This window comes from Coenobita brevimanus, chromosome 103, assembly GCF_032717465.1.
Source record: "Coenobita brevimanus isolate Jiangsu-jjx chromosome 103, ASM3271746v2, whole genome shotgun sequence".
Classification (NCBI taxonomy): domain Eukaryota; kingdom Metazoa; phylum Arthropoda; class Malacostraca; order Decapoda; family Coenobitidae; genus Coenobita; species Coenobita brevimanus.
This window is the reverse complement of record NC_137056.1, coordinates 14737610-14756787: the sequence shown is the minus strand read 5'-3', so window position 1 is coordinate 14756787 and position 19178 is coordinate 14737610. Positions and strand designations below refer to the sequence as shown.

Sequence of the window (19178 nt, the reverse complement as noted above, 5' to 3'; positions counted from 1 at the left end):
AATCTCTTGGAAGCAGATTTTACAAGAGATGTAATATGATCTTTCCAAGATAAGTCCCGAGTAAATGAAACCCCAAGCATGTTCAACGATGATGTAGGAATAAGCTGAATAATATTAAACTTTAGTGGGAATACATGTGGCAGATTTTGTCGGGTTGATAGGTGTAAGAACTGAGTCTTAGATGCATGAAAAACCACCAGATTATTTTAACCCCAGTCAGAGATAAGAGTCAAGTCAGACATTAGGTGTGCCATAGCCTCATTCCTTGTTTGTTGAAGTAACTGCTGAGATGGGTGTTGTGGGAACCGAATGGAAAGGTGAAGGGTGGAGTCATCAACGTATGAGTGGATAGGGTTGGATGTACAGCTTAGGAGGTCATTGTTGAATAAAAGGAAGAGAGTTGGTGATAGGACAAAGCCCTGAGGAACACCACTGTTGATAGATCTAGGGGAAGAACGATGGTTGTCTACAACAGCAGCTATAGAACGACCAGAAAGGAAGCGAGCGATGATGGGACAGATGGAAGGTTAGAAACCGTAAGAGGGCAGTTTGGAAATTAAAGATTTATGCCAGACTCTATCGAAATCCTTTGAGATGTCAAGTGCAATGGCAAAGCTTTCGCCCAAGTCCAGAAAGGACGACGACCAGGAGTCTGAAAGGTAGGTGAGAAGATCACCAGTGGAGCGTCCCTGATGGAACCCGTACTGACAATCAGAAAGAAGGTTGTGATAGGAATGATGCCTTAAAATTTTTCTATTGAGAATTGACTCAATTTTTGAAATACATAACTTTAAAGCAATTGGACGATAGTTGGAGGGTTGGGAGTGTTCACCCTTCTTTGAGACTGGCTGAATGAGAGCAAACTTCCAGCAAGAAGGAAAGGTACAAGTTGACAAAGGCGAAAGAGTTTGCCTAGGCAGGGTGTAAGCAAAGAAGCACGGTTCTTGAGGACAACAAGAGGGACTCCATCAGGCCCATATGCCTTGTTAGTATTGAGGCCAGTGATGGCAGAAAATACATCGGCTGAAGAAATTTTAATGTAAGCCATGAGGAAGTCAGAGGGGGGAAGTGATGGAGGAACAGCACCGGAATCGTTTAAGGTGGATTTTGAAGAGAAAGTCTGTGCAAAGAGATCTGCTTTATCAGTAGAAGAAATAGCTACAGAACCGTCAGAGTAGAAGAGGGAAGGATGATGAGGTAAAGTTGTTAGAAAGGTTTTTGGCAAGGTGCCAGAAGGACCTGGAAGAATTCGAGTTCAAGAGTTGAGAGCATTTAGTATGGATGAAATTATTTTTAGCAGAGCGAAGAACAGACTTAACACGATTCCGGGCAGAAACGTAATGATGTGATTTAGGGGTGGGTTGGCTCCGGTACCTTTTGTAGGCCCTCTTCTTGTTGCAGACAGCATTAGAACAAGAGTGATTAAAGAAAGGCTTTCCTGCTTTAGACAAAGGATACGAGAAAGGAATGTATGCTTCCATGCAGGAGAGAATAACTTCCGTAATGCGCAAGGCACACTCAGATGGCTTCCGGCCATGGAAGCAATAATCATTCCAGGGATAATCAAAGCAGTACTGCCTGAGGGCCTCCCAATCTGCGACTCCAAAATGCCACAGACTATGTTTCCCTGGAGGGTCCACAGGCCGTACCGGAGTGATAGGACAGGTTAAGGTGATAAGGTTGTGATCAGAGGAGCCCAACGGAGAGAAAAGATTAACAGTGTAAGCAGGAGGATTAGTTGTAAGGAAGAGGTCAAGTATGTTGGGGCTCTCTCCAAGGCAGTCTGGGATACGGTAGGGTGCTGTAAAAGCTGTTCTAGGTTAAGGATAGAAAAGATGTAGGCTTGTTCATCAGGTGGATCAGTGAAAGGAGAGGAGAGCCAAAGGTGGTGGTGAACATTGAAATCTCCTAAAATGGAGATTTCGGAGAAAGGAGGAATGGATAGAATATGTTCCATCGTAGAAGTAAGAAAATCGCCCAGTCCTCCTCGGTCACTAGCTCGTAAATGTTAGATAATAAAGTGACATGTACCCTGTTTCTAGAAGAGGCCCACCCAAAAAAACTGGAGCAGTGCACAACACAAGCCATAGTAAGATTCAGACATTCCTGTAAGGAATCTATGGTACTACCCCAGAGGGGCAGTTGCTTATGTGCAGTTGAAGTGTCTGCTGGGGCAGGCATGATTGTCTGTAAAAAAAAAAAAAAAAAAAAAATCATATACCCAGGGAGCCTTCAGCTGGTCTTTTACCAAATCCAGTCATACAAAGTCTCTATTAATAGTTTTAAGATTGCTCTAGTGTCTTAAGACAAGATTTTGGTGACCGGTATGAAGGTGTGTGGCACAGTTTAAGCACTGTAGTGCTGGGTTTACGGGAACAAACTGTAGCCAGCACAGAGTTCTATACATAAGCATTAATGTTCCGACAGTCAACCTGTTGAGTGCATTAATGAATGGTCAATCTGTTCCTTGGTGTCACTTCTTCGGCCTTTGGTAAATTTCATCAGCTTTCAATTCGTGCACATTCACCACGTTTCGTTGATGGAACAAATGTTGCTTGGCAGTGCTTTCCCAGCTCTTGCTGTGGCTGTGTACCACCACCACCTCATGGTGAACTGCACTTCGTGTTCTTTGAAGTTGTTCACACCACCATATTTATTCACAGACAGAATGTGTATTTGAAAGCAATTTCCATTTCATGAACTCCCATAACCTTTTCCACTTGCAGCAACTAATTCAATCTCCCTCACAAAACAAGTAACTTCTTGACTTTGTAACCTTATGAAAATTGGATCCTATAAGACTCTTTAGTTGATGTATAATTATAGAGGTATACTTTCATGCGTGCATATATTTGGTCATGTAATTTTAATGAATGATAAATTGAACTAATATCTGTCCAGGGGAACAACTGCAAGTATGGCAGGTGCTGGAGTCTGCACCCCTGGACCACACAGCATCCTTGGGCCATCTCTCGCTGAACAACCTGGAGACCATCATTTTCGTGGCTCATGGGGTATGCTAGAACTGCTAATAATAATTCATTTTGGTGTCATGTTGCCTTGAGTTAAAGGTACGAATATAATTTGAATAGTGGATAGGTACGAGGAGACCAACCATATGGTTATAGTCGGTGACTGTCAAAAATTTGGCTTCTAAAAGTTAAGAATTATCAAGAATCTGGATGGAATGAGATTTTAATCTCCCCGTTTTTTGTAATTCAGACTGCACACAGAGTTTAGACCTATTAACAGGTGATGTATACTAGTGTTAATGGCAGCTTGAGAGTTGCCTTGGTCATGTGGGGGTTGACATTTTGTGTATCTACCTTTGCTTGCCTTCTGTTCTGTGACTTTCAAGTTGATAATAATCGACAATTGCTGTGGCCACCACGAAAAGTTGACTTGTTCAATATAAAGTGGTGATAAAAGAAAGCATATTATTTTTAGCAATTTTGCAAAAGCTGACATAATGGAAATCGGGTAAATGTCTATGCAAACTATGGAAAAAAGCATAAGAAATTTTAGATTCTTATGACCTCAAAGCACTATACATTTTTGTGATACTAAGTGCAGTTTTTGGAAGTATATGTATAAAGTTTTCTAAAAATTTCATTGGTGCAGAGTAAGTGCAGTGAGTGATGAAAACAGTGTAAGGGCAGAAAAGTGCAGTGACAACTTTTTACATAGCAAGTGGGCTTGTCCGATCAGGCACAGATTCATCTGTAAACCTTATGATGAATTTTCAGTCATAACTGCAGTCTGTTACGAGACATAAGATCCAGTTTTCCCCTTTTCTTGTTCCAACCAAAACGAACAAAAACGTGGGGCAGTAAAGTAAATTTGAATCCAGGCCCATGCACATGGACATGATGCAAATGCATTGCTTTCTCATCTTATTGCATGTGATGATGGAATTACAGTACTTAGAAGTTCATACATTTTTTCATCTATTTAACTTTTATCCATGAGTATAGGACTGTAGTTTCAGAATAATTTCAATCATTTACTTACTTGTAACCTTAAGTATCCAAAGCTAAGCTGTTTCCATATACAAACTGCACTAATGTTTCTAAAAAACACATCCCAGTGAAGGAAGTTTAATATAAAGTGGGGATATGCACCAGAGTGATTCATGGTAATTCATTGTATATAGGCATTATCGTGAAAATTGGGTAGAATCCTTTATGATTAAAGCTCTTTGATTTCTCATTTCATCATTGGGGAATCCAGATTTTTTAAGAATCCAGGAATAAGTTTTTCCCAAGCACACAAGATTTTTGACAGTTGACTGTAAGTCAGGCTGAGTGACCCTATACAAAGCTTACATACATCTACCACCTACCTTTATCAAACTGAGCTGGTGCTGGTACATCCTTGGCCAATTTGGGTTTGGTTTGTGCACTGGGCCACGCACAAATCTACTAGCAAAAAAATCTTTTCGGCTGAAATTTGGTTACATGAAAAAAAAAAAAAGCAGGTCAAGGCGGAGTTATATGAAGTGGTGCAGTAAGTGTCAAATACTGAAGTGACTGGGAATTTAAGTCGAGATGTTTGAAACAGATTCTTCATTTTTTAGTGGCAAATTGGATTAGGGGAAATGTTACTGATTCTCTGGACTGTTGTGACTGGTTGGTATTTGGAGGGTTCATGTACTTAACTGGAATAAGGTGGACAAGATATTATGTGCTGAACTGGAGAGATGGACAAGTTGTTAGTAAATGTGGATGGTTGAAACAAAAAGAATGTATGGCTGAATCAGTGAAAGGGGAGAAGGGAAAAGGGGGGTATGGGATAATTTTAATTGGACCAAGAAAACAATAGTGGAAGAGCACTGAGGGAAGCTACATTATATGGGTGGGGGGGGAGGGGTAGAGACCACAGGGGACTTGATAATTTTTATGGTGTCTAGCATTATTCTATTTTCAAAATTACGTTACTATGGATCCACTTTTTTCAGGTGAAAAGTCTTGGCCACTGGTGTATCATTGTTCAGCCACATATTTATATTTCAACAACGTTCTTGTGTACTATATTTTTTTTTTAGTTACATGTGCTGATAAGCATCCTACTTTCCCATTGCCTTAGAGTGCTATGATGTTTTCCATGATCATACTCCACTAGATAAGGATCAGAAGTGGTTAAAAAATATTATTGTTTAGGCCTTTTTGTTGCGGTTTGGCCAGCTAGTGATTGATTTGTTAATCAGTGGGCTGGGCTAACCTCTTACTCGATGAGGTGAACAAGTCTTTATGATTTAACTTTTTTTCGTGGTGGAGCGTCATTCATCAGAGTCTGTCAGTGTTGGAAAGAATATTAGACTTAATTAGATCTGCTTATATACTGTATGAAGTCTGAAGTAATTTTTCTTTGCAGTCGCAGATTACATTCTACACAGACGACTTTTCTGGACATTATTTTCCATCCTTCACTGTGCGAACGTCATGTGAAAGAGTTAGTAACTTTGTCAGCATGAATGTTGGGACCGAGTATGTTGTGGCATTCCTGTGTCATGATGCTACAGCACGAAGGATTACACTTCAAGCACGCATTCTTGTACTACATGAACTGGACCTAGGTGGGTGGAGTGATAATGTGCAGATTATTTGCTTAACAGTTCACTTGTATTGAGATCCTAATCTGAGCTTACAATATCCAGAATAAAAAGTGGAGTCAGGGGGAAAAAAATGAGTTGAGATCACATGGCTGTTCCTGTATTTCTGAATGAAAATTTTGTTCCAAAATACCAAGTTGTTTTTATATGGCTCTTGTCATTTGGAAAAATTGGGCAGTGCAGTTTTAACACCCATCATTTGTTTTTGTATTTGTAATAGTAATAATAAGCATAAAATAGCAACACATACTGACATTACTGCCATCAGATGTTTAAGTACTGTATTTTAACGGTTCTTTCGGCAGAAATGGGCGGGATGCAAAGTGACCAGGTGTTGGGTTGCTTGGAGGAACTGGGGTCTGAACTAGAGGCTAGGAAGAGTGATATAGCTTTCCTTAATCACACCATAACTACGGACCCTGTCACCAGCCCGGATACTAAACAGGTACAGTATACAGTATTACTTTGCCTCTACAGATATGGACGTATTGTTTGCTTCACCGAGACATAGGGCAGTGACTTAAAAAACCATTTGAATCTTCAGAAAGCAACCATATTTTTCAAAATACTAGCTGTGTAAGTTAACTTGAAGTTTAATTAGAAAGTGAATAATGTAACTGCATTCAGCTGCACGTGATTTGAATTTTAATCAGCTTTAGAATAAACTAAAGCTTTATAAAATATTATAGGGAGTAGGCTGTTGCATCAGTTGATCAGGGCAGTATTCCCAAGGAGGATGGGAATGCTGGCGATGGAGCTGGAACTTCTGTTTCATTACCCATCAAAATATCCTGACCATCCCCCCCTTTTGTTGACTTTTCCGTGTGACACTAACAGGGAAAGTAGGCCAGCATACTCTACCAAGCAACTTTTCTTAGTCTCATGCACTGCTATACATGAGCCATACTCATGCACTGCTATACATGAGCCATACATCATGCCAAACGGCATTCCCCACTACGTCACGGGGGTTGATACCAGCAAGGGCATGCAGACAGAATACTTTGCTCTTGCTGCTTAGTGGCGGACTTGAGGGGAAGCTAGACGCAGGCTCTGCTGGCACAATTTTGGGGACCAGGATGGGATGGGGCTCAGACCTATGCCAGAGAGAAGAGGGCACTGCAGTTTCCAGGCTGCTGCTTCCACCTGATAGGGAGGAGCCTGACCCTGGAATTAGCGCCCCAGGAGGCTGCTGTATCAGTGGGTATATAATGGCGGGGTAGTTAGTGTGTTAAAGTGTGCTTTGCGTCTCTGTAGCTGTCCTGGTAGGGTGCCCAGAGACCACTGGCCATGGCTGGACATGGGACTGTGCAGGTGGGCGGGGTTTGTGGTCTGTCTTTTATTTCAGACTTATGACACCAGAATGAGCAAAAGCAATAAAAGCAGGCTTGAGGAAATTAATAACTAGGGGGTTCAGAGTGGCATCATAGAATGTGGGTAGTTTGAAGAGTAGAGTGGGGGAAGTAGACACTGGGTAGGAGGCGGGTGGATGTTGGTTACCAGCAGCAAGTTAAAGGGAAGCATCAGCCAGAATGATTGCCAGAAGGGACTATGGATATAAGCTATTTTGGCAGGGAAGTGCAAACGGATATGGTGGTGTAGGTGTACTGGTTGAGGAAAAATGGGTGGAATATGTTATGAATGTAACGAGTGAATAAAAGAATTTATAGCTGTGAAAATATTGTTTGGTAAACTCATTTTATTTATATCGGCGTATGCTCCATAGGCTTGCTTGGGTGATGTAGAGATGGATAGTTTCTAGGATGACTATATAGGTGTGGTATGTGGGATGGTATCATAGTCTTGGGAGGAGACTCAAATGGTCATGTGGGTGAAGCAGCTCGAGGATATGAAGGGGTACATAAAGGATGAGCATGTGGTATGATGAATGTGGAAAGGGAAAGGATACTCAAATTTGGAGAGACTATGAGAAGAGTTGTGTGCAACATGCATTTTAGGGAGAGTTGATTACACACAAAACTGGGGGAAATAACAACCTGATCAGGAGGGCTGATAGGAAGTTGGTGACGGATGTTATTTATTGAGAGCAAAGAACATGTGCAGCAACACAGATTACTGATATGTGTCTTGGTGCTTAAGGAACGGGTGGTGAAGAGGAGGATGAGGAAAATGTGAAAGTTGAAAAAAACAAGCAGTAAGGGATGCCTTCTAAAACGAGATTTGTGACTGAACAGGGAGCTGTTGACAAATGTTAACGGACCGTGCCTAGTTTTTCAAGAACAATCTCCTAAGAGTTACTAATTCAGTATGTGGATGGACAAGGGGCCCACCAAGACATACGGTACAAAAATGCGTTGGTGGGATGAGAGAGCAGACGCTGCAGTTAAGGAGAAAACGACTTTTCCGGAAATGGAAAGAGAGTGGTAACAGAGCGGAATGCTTGGCTGCCAAGCGTAGGGCTACGATGGGGGTACGCAGAACAAAATCAGAATCTGTGACTCTTATTGGACAACCTGAATAGTGTGGAAAGGAAGAATGTGGTATTTAAGGTTGCAAATCGGATGAATAGGGAAAACAGGGATATCATAGGTGAGCAGTGTGTGAAGATGAAGGAAAAGTAGTGGTAGACAGTGAGGATATAAAGAGAGCATTATAACTGGTTGCTGAACGAGTTTGTCTGGAACAGGGAAGGTTTGGAGTCGGCGGACCGTGCTTGTCCCATGGTCTTGGATGTTACTACTGTGAACAGGGCAACAGGCAGGATGCCGTTCGGGAATGTGGCAGGTGTCTTTGTTGATGGCTGAAATGCTGAAGGCCTTACGAGATACAGGAGTGGGGTTAGTTACTGATCTGACAAATATTAAATATGAGTGCGTTGTCCTAGATGACTTGTTGAAGAGTGATTGTTTACAAGGGGAAGGGTGATGCCCTGGAAAGAGGAAACAGAGGCATAAAAATTTTGGACCAGATAATGGAAGTTGTGGAAGCAGTGAAGAAAGTTAAAATGGGGAAAAAGACCCAGGAATTGACGAAGTGAGGTGAAATGCTGAAGCATGGGGGAGAGATAGTAGTAGAATGGATGTGGAAGATGTGCAGATTGGCCTAGGAGGAAGGTAGAGTTCCAGAGGATTGGAAATCGGGTATAATTATTCCTCTGTACAAAGAAAAAAGCGGGAAAAAAAGTATGTAGTAATCTTAGGGGCATTTGTCTTAGTGTAATAGAAAACGTATATGCTAAGACACTTATTGACAGGGAAACAGAGAAATTAGTTGAACATGGAGGTTTTAGGAAGAGAAGAGGTTGTGTAGATAAGATACCCATTCTTAGATCTTTAGTGGAAAAGTTTCTAGAGACGGGAGAAGTTATATGTGGCCTTCATGGATTTGAAGAAAGCATATGATGGAATGAATAGACAAGGATTGTGGAAAGCATTAAGAATATATGAACAGAGTAGATGGGAAGTTGTTAATTGCCGCAAAATGTTTGTACTGTATGAGGGTGCTCAGCCTGCAGTGCATGTGGGTGGTGAACCGAGTGAATTTTTCTATTTGAAGGCCGGATTGAAACAGGGATGTGTTGTCGCCATGGTTGTTAAATCTGTATATGGATGGGGTTATAAAAGAGATACAAGGTAGGGCAGTGGATGTTGGAGTGGCCCTAGTGTGAGAGGGCAGTGTTTGAAAACTCCCTGTACTGCTGTTTGCAAATGATACTGTTAAGTGAAGACGAAAGGGAGCTGCAAGGCTTGGTAGATGAGTTTGGGAGTGTAAGAAACCGACTCTAAAGGTGAATGTAGGGAAGAGTAAAGTTATGGTCTTCGAGTGAAGTCGGTGAATGTTGGTGAGGTTGGATGAAGAGGAAATGGAAAATGTGAGTGCGTTTAAGTACTTGGGTAGTGTGATGAGTAATGATTTTTAAAAAATAGATAATGGAGGAAGGAAAAACAAAGTAAAAAAAAGGTCCATGTGCCTAAAGGCATCCTCCATTCATAAAATATTTATAACAGCTGGATTTAAATTGAAGTGGATTAAATGTTTGTGAGAAGCAACTCTCAGGAAGTGAATTCCAGAGAGTAAGAGTTCCGGGGATAAATGAATTTTGATAAGCAGAGGTTCTGCATTGCAGGGAGAGAGTGAGTTCATGGGCTCTCCCAGCTGCCCGAGTATTTCGGGAGAAAATGAAGGGGGGACACAATTGAGGCAAGTTCGTCAGAGCGCTTATGGTAAAAATATCGATAAAATAATGCTAAAGAAGCAACATCTCTACGTACTGATAATGGAGGAAGGTCTTTCGTAATGGCAGGATTATTGATTAATCTAATGGCTTTATTATGAATTTTGTCCAACTGCCTCAACAAGGAAGAAAGGTTGCTGGTTCCTTGAAAGCAGTGATAAGAAATAAGGTGGTGAGCTTGGAAGTGAAACTTACTACATGACAGTATTGTGATACGAACTCTAACGTATGGAAGTGATGCTTGGACCTTGTTGGAGGGACAGAAGTCAAGAGTGAGAGCAGTGGAAATGAGTTAAAGAGGAGCTTGAGTCACGTGGAGACACTGACAAATGAGGAAGTGAAGGAGTGTTGTGGTGTGGATGTGGATGTGATCGGAAGCGTTACGGGAAAAACTCATTGAGGTGATTTGGCCATATGGGGAGGATGGAGAGCGAGAGACTGACGTGGAGAGAGAGTCAGGTGAAGGGGAGCAGAGGGAGGGGGAGGCAGAGGATGAGATGGAGGGATGGAGAGGATGAGATGGAGGGATGGAGAGGTATATGAGACGGGGGGGGGGGGGGCTGAGCTGGGAGCGGGGCAGCGAAATGGCGGGGGATAGGGCGACATGGAGGAGATTTGGTTGTGGCCCCTCCTTACAGGATTAAGGCTTCTGTCAATAGAGAGGTAGATACTGAAGGAAATGGAGAGAGTCGTGGAAGTTATGGTTAAGGAAAGTGACTATTGATGAGATGCACTTTGGGCATATGCCAGGCAATAGGACCATTTGTTCCATATTCATTGTCAGACGGCTTTAGGAAACATAAATAGGAAAAAGGAGTTGTACTTTTTGTTGATAAGGACAAAGCCTTTGACAGAGTCTCTAAGGAGGTGGTGAAGTGTGCAATGAGAGAGCTCGGGATCTAGGATTGGCTGGTTATTGGTTATGGCTATGTATGTGGGTGCTTGCATCCTGGTGAGTCAGTGGAGATTTAAGTGAGTTTTCCATGAATCTTGGCATGCATGAGGGGTCAGTCTTGAGCCCCTTATTGTCATGGTGTTTGAAGCTCTCGGAAATGGACTCCCATGGGAGGTGTGTGCTGATATGATATTCACTGCAAATAATGCAAGGAAGATGGAAGGAAGATTTAGGAACTGGAGAGAGATGGAACAGGGCACAAGGGTTTGAAAGTAAAAGCAGATAAAATAAGTAATGATACCTAGGCCTGGTGGCGGTACTCTCAGAGAGAGAGAGAATGACCATGTGCGGTTTGCCACAAGGATGTGGGTATTAACTCCATCTTGTGCTGTATTTGTGATAAGGGGGCATGAGACGTAGTGGTATTAAAGGTAGACTGCCATATGATGTTGATTTTGTGTGCGGTGTGTTAGGGAGAGCATGTAGAGATTGTCATTCATGAAAGGATTGATCTTGTTGGAGTTTTTTTTTTTTTTTTTTTTTTTTTTTTTTTTAAACATGCAGGAGTTGGGGCTGTAGCCAGATCTGTGGCTAGGGCGTGGAATGGTTGCGGGAAGTTCAGGAAGCTGATGCCTCTGACACTGAGTGGGTTCTTTCCCCATGCTAAAGGATCTCTACATGCAGCATGTGTTAGGAATGTAATTCTGTATGGTAGTGAGACCTGGGGAGTAAAGGAAGATAATAATTTTGTAGGCTCAGACGTGCCGAAACGACAGTGGTTAGATGAATGTGTAGTGCCATAGAATACTAGGCCTAGGGGGACTAGTTTTACGATTGAAGAGTTGAGAGGAAGGATGGGACTGGTGTATTGTTGTGATGGGTCGATTGGGCTGGTTTGGGCATGTGGAGAGGATGGAGTATAATACTTGGATGTGGAGAATGAAAAGTATGAACGTAGGGGGTAGGCCGAAAAAGTACCTGGAACGAGGTCATAGTGTGACCTAAGGGATTAGAGATCGAGCAGCGTGTAGAGTTGCCATGAGGTAACAAAGGCTGATGCATGCAAGCATACTGGAGCCTGTATAAACGGTACGAAGTTGAAGTCCCTGCATTTTCTTGTGTTGTACAGATTGTTGCTGGTCTTGTCACCTGAATTCCATATTTCATTTCAGATATGGGAAGGACCAATCACATTCTTGGCAGGTCTAACGGTGGCTGGGCTGTCCTCGTTTACTTCAACACTGGTCATCAGGATCCCAGGCGATGATCCATCATCTCAGTCGGTTGCCAAATTTGCCCGCCTCACCACAGAGCTGCAGGTAGGTGTGATAAACTATTAAAATTTGTAGATCTAAGACAGATTCAGGTTTACTTCATAAGAATGTGATAACACTGCAGCACAAATGGGACAACGTTTCACGAGAGTATTTAATTGGTAGTAGCAACCGATTCATAATAAAGTGCAGCGTTTCACTTTACCCTCTTCCTAAAGTGACATTGATCCGGTTAGCTCTATATTGGATGGTGACTAGATGAGGGTGATTCAGGTATTAGAATAAGCTGTTACTAATCATGTGAATCGGACACAGACATCTGTAGACAGGATTGATGAAGACTATAACTCCTGTGGCAGAAGATAATTTGAATGCAGCTGAGCTTGGTGAGGAATAGGGTATGTAAGAAATTATACCTGTAGGATTGGCTTCCTTGACCAGGACATTACGACAACTCATAGAAAATTGATGAGTGGCGTTAGACTAAGTTGGACTGTGCTGAAAATGTATGCATTAATGATAACCGGTGCCTTTGCTCCTTCTTGGGATCCCTCAGATGGGATGGCTGTGACAGAAGCACCTCGAGGTTACCCTATCCTCTCACTCCAGTGCTCTCAGTAGTATATATTTTTTTGTCTTTCATACCACATAGGCAGCCTCTATCAACACTGCTGTCGCAACCTTTCTTTGCACCGTATCTATGTACATTCTCTGTACATGTTCATACCATCTCAATGTATTCATTACTGAGGCAGTTCTCACACCTATGGCTTTAGCTTCCATTTCATAATGCCTATAAATTTCACTTAGACCCTCCACCCTTCCCAGCTGCTGTTATAAGAAAGATAATTTCAACAGCCTGCAACCTAGACAACTGTCAATCACTGCACAGGTATCACTCTCATACAGTTTAGGCAGCGAAACAGTCATGTAGGGCTCTAATCTAAGTGCTAACTCTAACTGTGCAATTACTTTTCTCCTCTAAAGTGATCTTTCCTTGGCCTCGCCCTCAATTTTGTCACACGTGCAGTACAGCTCCCATGCACTTAACTGTGAGCATTGACATTTCTCATGTGAACCCTGTAATTCACCGTTTCTCCTCTGTACCCTGAACAGTCTGCCAAAATGGTCATACGTCCATTTCATATGTCACTTCCATATCATCTGACACTTCCATATCATCTGACACTTCCATATCATCTGCCACTTCCATATCATCTGCCACTTCCATACTTCGCATTAACCTTTAACTTGTGCAGACAGTCAGATTGTTTACCATATTACCTTTTGCAAGTCACTCACTTTATGCTATTAAAATAGCATCGTCAGCATACAGGCAGGTTACGAGACTTCATTCATTGCTATTCGGATTGCTTCAGTACCTGCTGTCCTCGCTTTCACCTAATGCTCAGTCCATATACATAACACATCCCTGTCTTAAACCTGTATTAATGTTCAAAGGATCATTGAACTCTCCTTAACATATGCAGTACTAACCTTATAAAAGGATTTTATGGCCCTTGACTAACCGAGGGGAGATCGGAGAGCAGCCACGGAAGACGGACGTACCATCATTGCCTGCGACCCATTGAGGGGGGCATCCAGCCAGCCACATTCACCTGTAGCCCAGAAGATTCGGGGGACTGTGGTTTGGTTTAACGTGCAGGCTGGGTACGGATTCATCAAATGCCATGATACTGGCCTTGATGTTTTTGTGCACCGCCAGGCGATAGTTAAGCCAAACCCACGGCACCTCCAACGCTCCCTAGGTGATGGAGAATCGGTGGAGTTCAGTTTGTTTGGAACCCCCAAGGGTCCTGAGGCTGGAGATGTTACTGGGCCGGGTGGTGTAGCCGTGCAGGGCTCTGCCCATGCACGGCGGCGCCTCATGGCCCGGGGACGTTCAGGGATCCTGGGAGTTACGGACAGATGAACTTCGTCGTGGAGATGTGTATCACGACGTCGAAGGCTTTTTTTGGGGATCAGAGAGCTTTGCGCATTCTCCTTCCGAAGATCTTTGAGGAGAATGGGCTGCCTAGGCTTATCATCCCCGAGTACTTTGCCCGTGATATACACTGTCCCTCGCCGACGGGAGCGTCAGGCTTGTCGATCACAGCCATAATCTGCTGCTCCTCGTCAGACACCGAGGAAGAGGCTTAGGCTGGAGGTGGTGACTCAATCAGTAGAGAGGTGGCCTGCAGTCCCATCGGACCCAGGTTCGAATCCCGGCTGGGGCAGGGAACAGTTTAAGGATTTGAATTTCATTAAATCAGGCTTTACTGATCTACCAGAAGACCCGCCGACATGTCGTAAAAATACCCCCGTTAATACCAATACACCAGTCCTGTATGAGACAGCCCTAGCATGTATTCAATACGGACGGTGGTTGTTAGCGCCGAAGTGGTGACGTGTAGAGGTGTATGGTATGTAGGAGGAATGCTGGGCCTTGATAGTAGGCTGTGAAGCCTATGCCCAGAGTCGGACACATAAAAAAAAAAAAAAAAAAAAAAAAAAGATAGCCTCTAAGAATACCGACCTGGCCCCGGACCCGACCAACTCTACAACGATGACGACCACGGCGGAAGTCCACCATCTGCAATAATGTCTGAGGAGGAGTGGGACTCAACTGACACCACCTCCATGGTCAAGGAAACGTCGACCGGCTCCTCGACCGAGGAGGAAGTTGGTGAGTCCCCCCTTCCTCAGACAGAGGAGGGCACCCCATCTCGCCCTCCCATCATTGACCTAAAGGATCGGCTAGACGTAGCCTATTGACACCTCCTGGCTCTCGGCACTCACACCCGGTCGTACCAACTCGATCTGCTCCGAGCTGCCGACCGGGGTGAGGACATAAGACCTGTGCTGATTGTCAGGGAGGAGGAGGTGCGTCTAACAGACCTTGGAGCATTCTATCACATGCTCCCACCTCGTCTGGCCCCTTTGATCGTCGATGGTGCGCAGTGAGGGAGTGGCTACATTTTGTTCATTTACCCTGGCTGGCCTAATGCCCCACTATGGAGGCGATGGCCATTAAGCCACAATTTAAAAAAAAAAAATGACTAACCCCTCCCACACCATATATCCCTGTCAGACTTCATAAACCTTTCCAGTCCACCATGTTATAAGCATTCTCCAAGCTCATAAATGCAACATAAACATATTCTTTGAAATGTACTTCACTAAAGATTTTACTGTAAATATCTGGTATACACATCCCATCTTTTTAAACTCGCCCTGTTCCTCACATATTCTGTTAAGCATCCTTTCCATACACACTCAACTGTGCACCTTTCCATGAATGTTCGGTAAACTAATCCCTCTGTGATTCATACTCTTCGTAGCTCACTATTCCTTTGTAGTGGAACTACTGCCACTTTCCTCAAGTCTTCTGGTACTTGGCCCCCCCCCCCCCCCATCCAATGCCAGTCTAAAAAACACACACACACACACACACACACACACACACACACACACACACACACACACACACACACACACACACACACACACACACACACACACACACACACACACACACACACACACACACACACACACACACACACACACACACACACACACACACACACACACACACACACACACACACACACACACACACACACACACACACACACACACACACACACACACACACACACACACACACACACACACACACACACACACACACACACACACACACACACACACACACACACACACACACACACACACACACACACACACACACACACACACACACACACACACACACACACACACACACACACACACACACACACACACACACACACACACACACACACACACACACACACACACACACACACACACACACACACACACACACACACACACACACACACACACACACACACACATACACACACACACACTGTTCATTATGCTGGCTTCATTATCACCACCACACAGAACATTTCTCCACTAATACAGTACCATAATTATATTCCTAGTGACTTCAACATACAATAATTGCTGTATTTTACGCCAGTCAGTCCCCTTTCTGCTGGTCTGTCACCTCCCTTATCCATGCCCCAAATAACAGCCAATGCTTTACCCATCTGTTCCTGTTAGAGAATATTCTCTTAGTTGTCGTCCTTATCTTAAAGCACCCAACCCTCCACTCTGTAGTTCACCCTCTACCCCTCCCTTCGCCTGCCCTCTAGCTTCGTTTATGGTCTTGTAGTACTTAATCTTGTACTGAGAATTTATCCTTCTTCCATAATCATACACCTGCTTTCTGGCTTTTATCATTTGTACTGTTAGCCTCGTATTCTCCTACGCCCTTCTTTGCCGTTTCCTGAGATACACTCCTGAAGTATTCTCCATGCCTTCTTTTTCTCCTTGAAGGCTATACTTACCTTGCTGCTGCTTAAATTTTCTTAATGCATCTAACTTCTTGCTGCTTTTATCAAGCCCTTGTTGAAAACTTTCCACATTTCCCCTCTCCCATTAAGTTTTACTTAAATTCTCTATTAGTTTCAACTTAATCTGTAGAGCTGGGAAATAAAAAGCACAGTGGAATTTGCAATATACTATCAGATCGGTGAAACAACTCTCAGAGCGAAGCCTCGTAGCCATCTTGCTATTGCAGGGCTAAAAGGTGAGAGCACAACTTATGTTGTTTCCTGACTACCACACCCCGACCTATTTCAGTTTGGGCAACGGTGACTTTAAGTAATGCAACTGCGATGACTAACATACATGCAGAATGACAGTTTAGAGTATAGCATCAGGTCAATTGTACACTTAAGATGTGGCATGTGAATTTTTTTCTTGCAAGATGCCATGCCTTCGATAGACTTTGGGTTAGTGTCACTACTCAGGATCACTCAGGGTTTGGGTCCTACATCTGAGAAGTGTACTCTGAAAAGCGAAGAGCCCATTGTGTGTGTGTGTGTGTGTGTGTGTGTGTGTGTGTGTGTGTGTGTGTGTGTGTGTGTGTGTGTGTGTGTGTGTGTGTGTGTGTGTGTGTGTGTGTGTGTGTGGTGCTGGAGTCCATAATTAAGTGTGGTAATAATCTCGAATTCATAAACTGCTTTTCAGTAGGGCATCGAGAAGGCTGTTGATTCTTAGCTGGTGGCTCATGAATGATTCCCACACGAACAGATTATTTGAGAACACCAACTTGGTCCATTCAAGATTGACAACTCCTCTCCCCCTCTCGAGTTTAAAATTGGCATCTAAACATATATTCCATTCAAAATAGACTGCAGTATATTAAGTCTGCATGAGCGACGTTTTGTCTGAAACTTAATGGTTGTGATTCTGATTGTTTGCATTGGTTTGCCTAAGACACAATCTGTATTAGTGTTTCCAGGCCTGCTGCCGACCATCTGGGTGGAGGTTTCTCTGGGTTTCTTCTGTACAGCTCCTAGGTTATATATTGTCATTATAGGTGGGGGCGCTTACCATCCACTCACTAGATCTAGTGCTTCTCTAGAGTGACTGCCCTTTCTTTTCTTCTTTCCTTCCGCCCTCTTCTGTCTTTCTTTCCTTCATTATTTCCTCCTTCTGCCTGTGGGTGACTGTACACTGCGTGACAGGCCAAATGGTTTCCTGTACGCCAGGAAACAATTTACCACGCTGAGTGGTAACCATATAACCAAATTAGGGCGCCTGGTTTAGTGGAAAATTAAGGCGCTCCAATCGGATTGAGCCTGTGCAGGTTTATATCCAAAGGGTGGTTGGAGATTATTGCTCACGTAATGCCACTCAGGGATGTGTGAGGCTGGTCACTCTCACCTTAAGAGTCAGGACCAGTGTGCCTAGCCCCGGGCTCCTATGCTCCTCATGGGGCAACACAGGAAATGATAATGATGGTGATGGTTGTGATGGTGATGGTGCCACTGTTCATGAGGCAATTGATCTCTGTTGAATCTTCTAGAGAGCAGCTTAAAGCCTTTCCCTAATAAGGAAGGTATGATTCGAGGAGAGGTGTTGACTGATTATAATGTTCAACTGCTGCTTTTTTTGGTGAAGTGTATATTACGGGATGTCGCAATACTTGAAATATTAGAGTGAGTGAGCACTATTCAATTCTTGACGAAGAACTGGCAGTTTTTGGAAATCAGAAGAGATTTTTATCATTACTTAAAGTTGATTTCACTGCATTTCTTTACAGGAAAACAGATCAGTACTGACCATGCTTGAACATGATTGAGCATTTTCATATCCATCTTGCCCAGACAGATCTTTTATCAGAGTCAAAATGTCATTGTCAAATATCATTAACACTGGCTTGTATTTGGAACTAATAGGGTTATATACGTCTAGGTGAGGCAGGCACACAAGTAAACTCAGCAGTTGGATCTCTTGATTTGGAAGAGAAGGAAAATTTAATGTTCATGGTTTGTGAAGAATAATCTGAAGCATGGGTTTTCATAGTTAGCAGATAGTTTGGCAGCTTCTAATCTCTCAACAATTTTGACAGAAAAAGGTTGATGCCTTGATGGAGTCGTCCACCAAGATCATGTACTTCGGAACCAACCAGACAATCACCGCACCAGTCACTACTCTGTCTGTTACGATTGACAACGCACACTTCACTTCGCTTGCCATACACAGCGTAAGTGATGTTCTTCGTCCTGTATTTCTTGGGAACGTAGGAAACCTGCTAGTGGCTATTCCATAATTATATATATTAAATAACAATTATGTACAGTGCTAAATATGTATAGTTGCGAGCAGTTGACTCGAGGCCACCTAGTCCACCTAGTCCACCAACATGTTGGTGTTTTATTTGGGAACAGTGGTAACTATGAACTTGACAGAGGTTCAGTCGGCTGTTCGGGCGAAACAAACTCAGAGATAAATTGTCAATGTGCAGTTCTAACTGGTCTCCAGTCGATATCATGCAAGTAAACGTATTATATTGATAATGGTTAACATGTCGTACACATGGTGTCCCCCCCGCCACAGCGGGGGGGACACAATCTGGCCGCACTATGGGGTGATACTACTACTCTGCAGGCAGGTTGTGTTAGGAAGAATACTGCCACCGTATTCCCTGCGTGTCTTAAAAGGCGACTAAAAGGGGCGGGGTGAGGGGAGTAGGGACCCCCTCCTCTGTTTTTAGTTCCTAAAAAGAGACAGGCCAGAGGAATGGATGGGGGATTGAGTTATCCCCGTACCCTGAAGATTGGGTCTATGAATGTG

At 43.4% G+C, this 19178-nt stretch overlaps 1 protein-coding gene across 1 annotated transcript in view; it reads left to right on the top strand.

The window, feature by feature from the left end:
• Window positions 1–19178, top strand: part of LOC145415628 (uncharacterized) — a 181227-nt gene that overhangs the window by 25238 nt on the left and 136811 nt on the right. The window contains exons 9-14 of the mRNA XM_080284849.1: window positions 2902–3014; window positions 5374–5575; window positions 5917–6056; window positions 11874–12020; window positions 13702–13830; window positions 18454–18588. Coding sequence (XP_080140975.1) covers window positions 2902–3014; window positions 5374–5575; window positions 5917–6056; window positions 11874–12020; window positions 13702–13830; window positions 18454–18588 — 866 coding nt within the window. The remainder of the gene's footprint in view (window positions 1–2901; window positions 3015–5373; window positions 5576–5916; window positions 6057–11873; window positions 12021–13701; window positions 13831–18453; window positions 18589–19178) is intronic.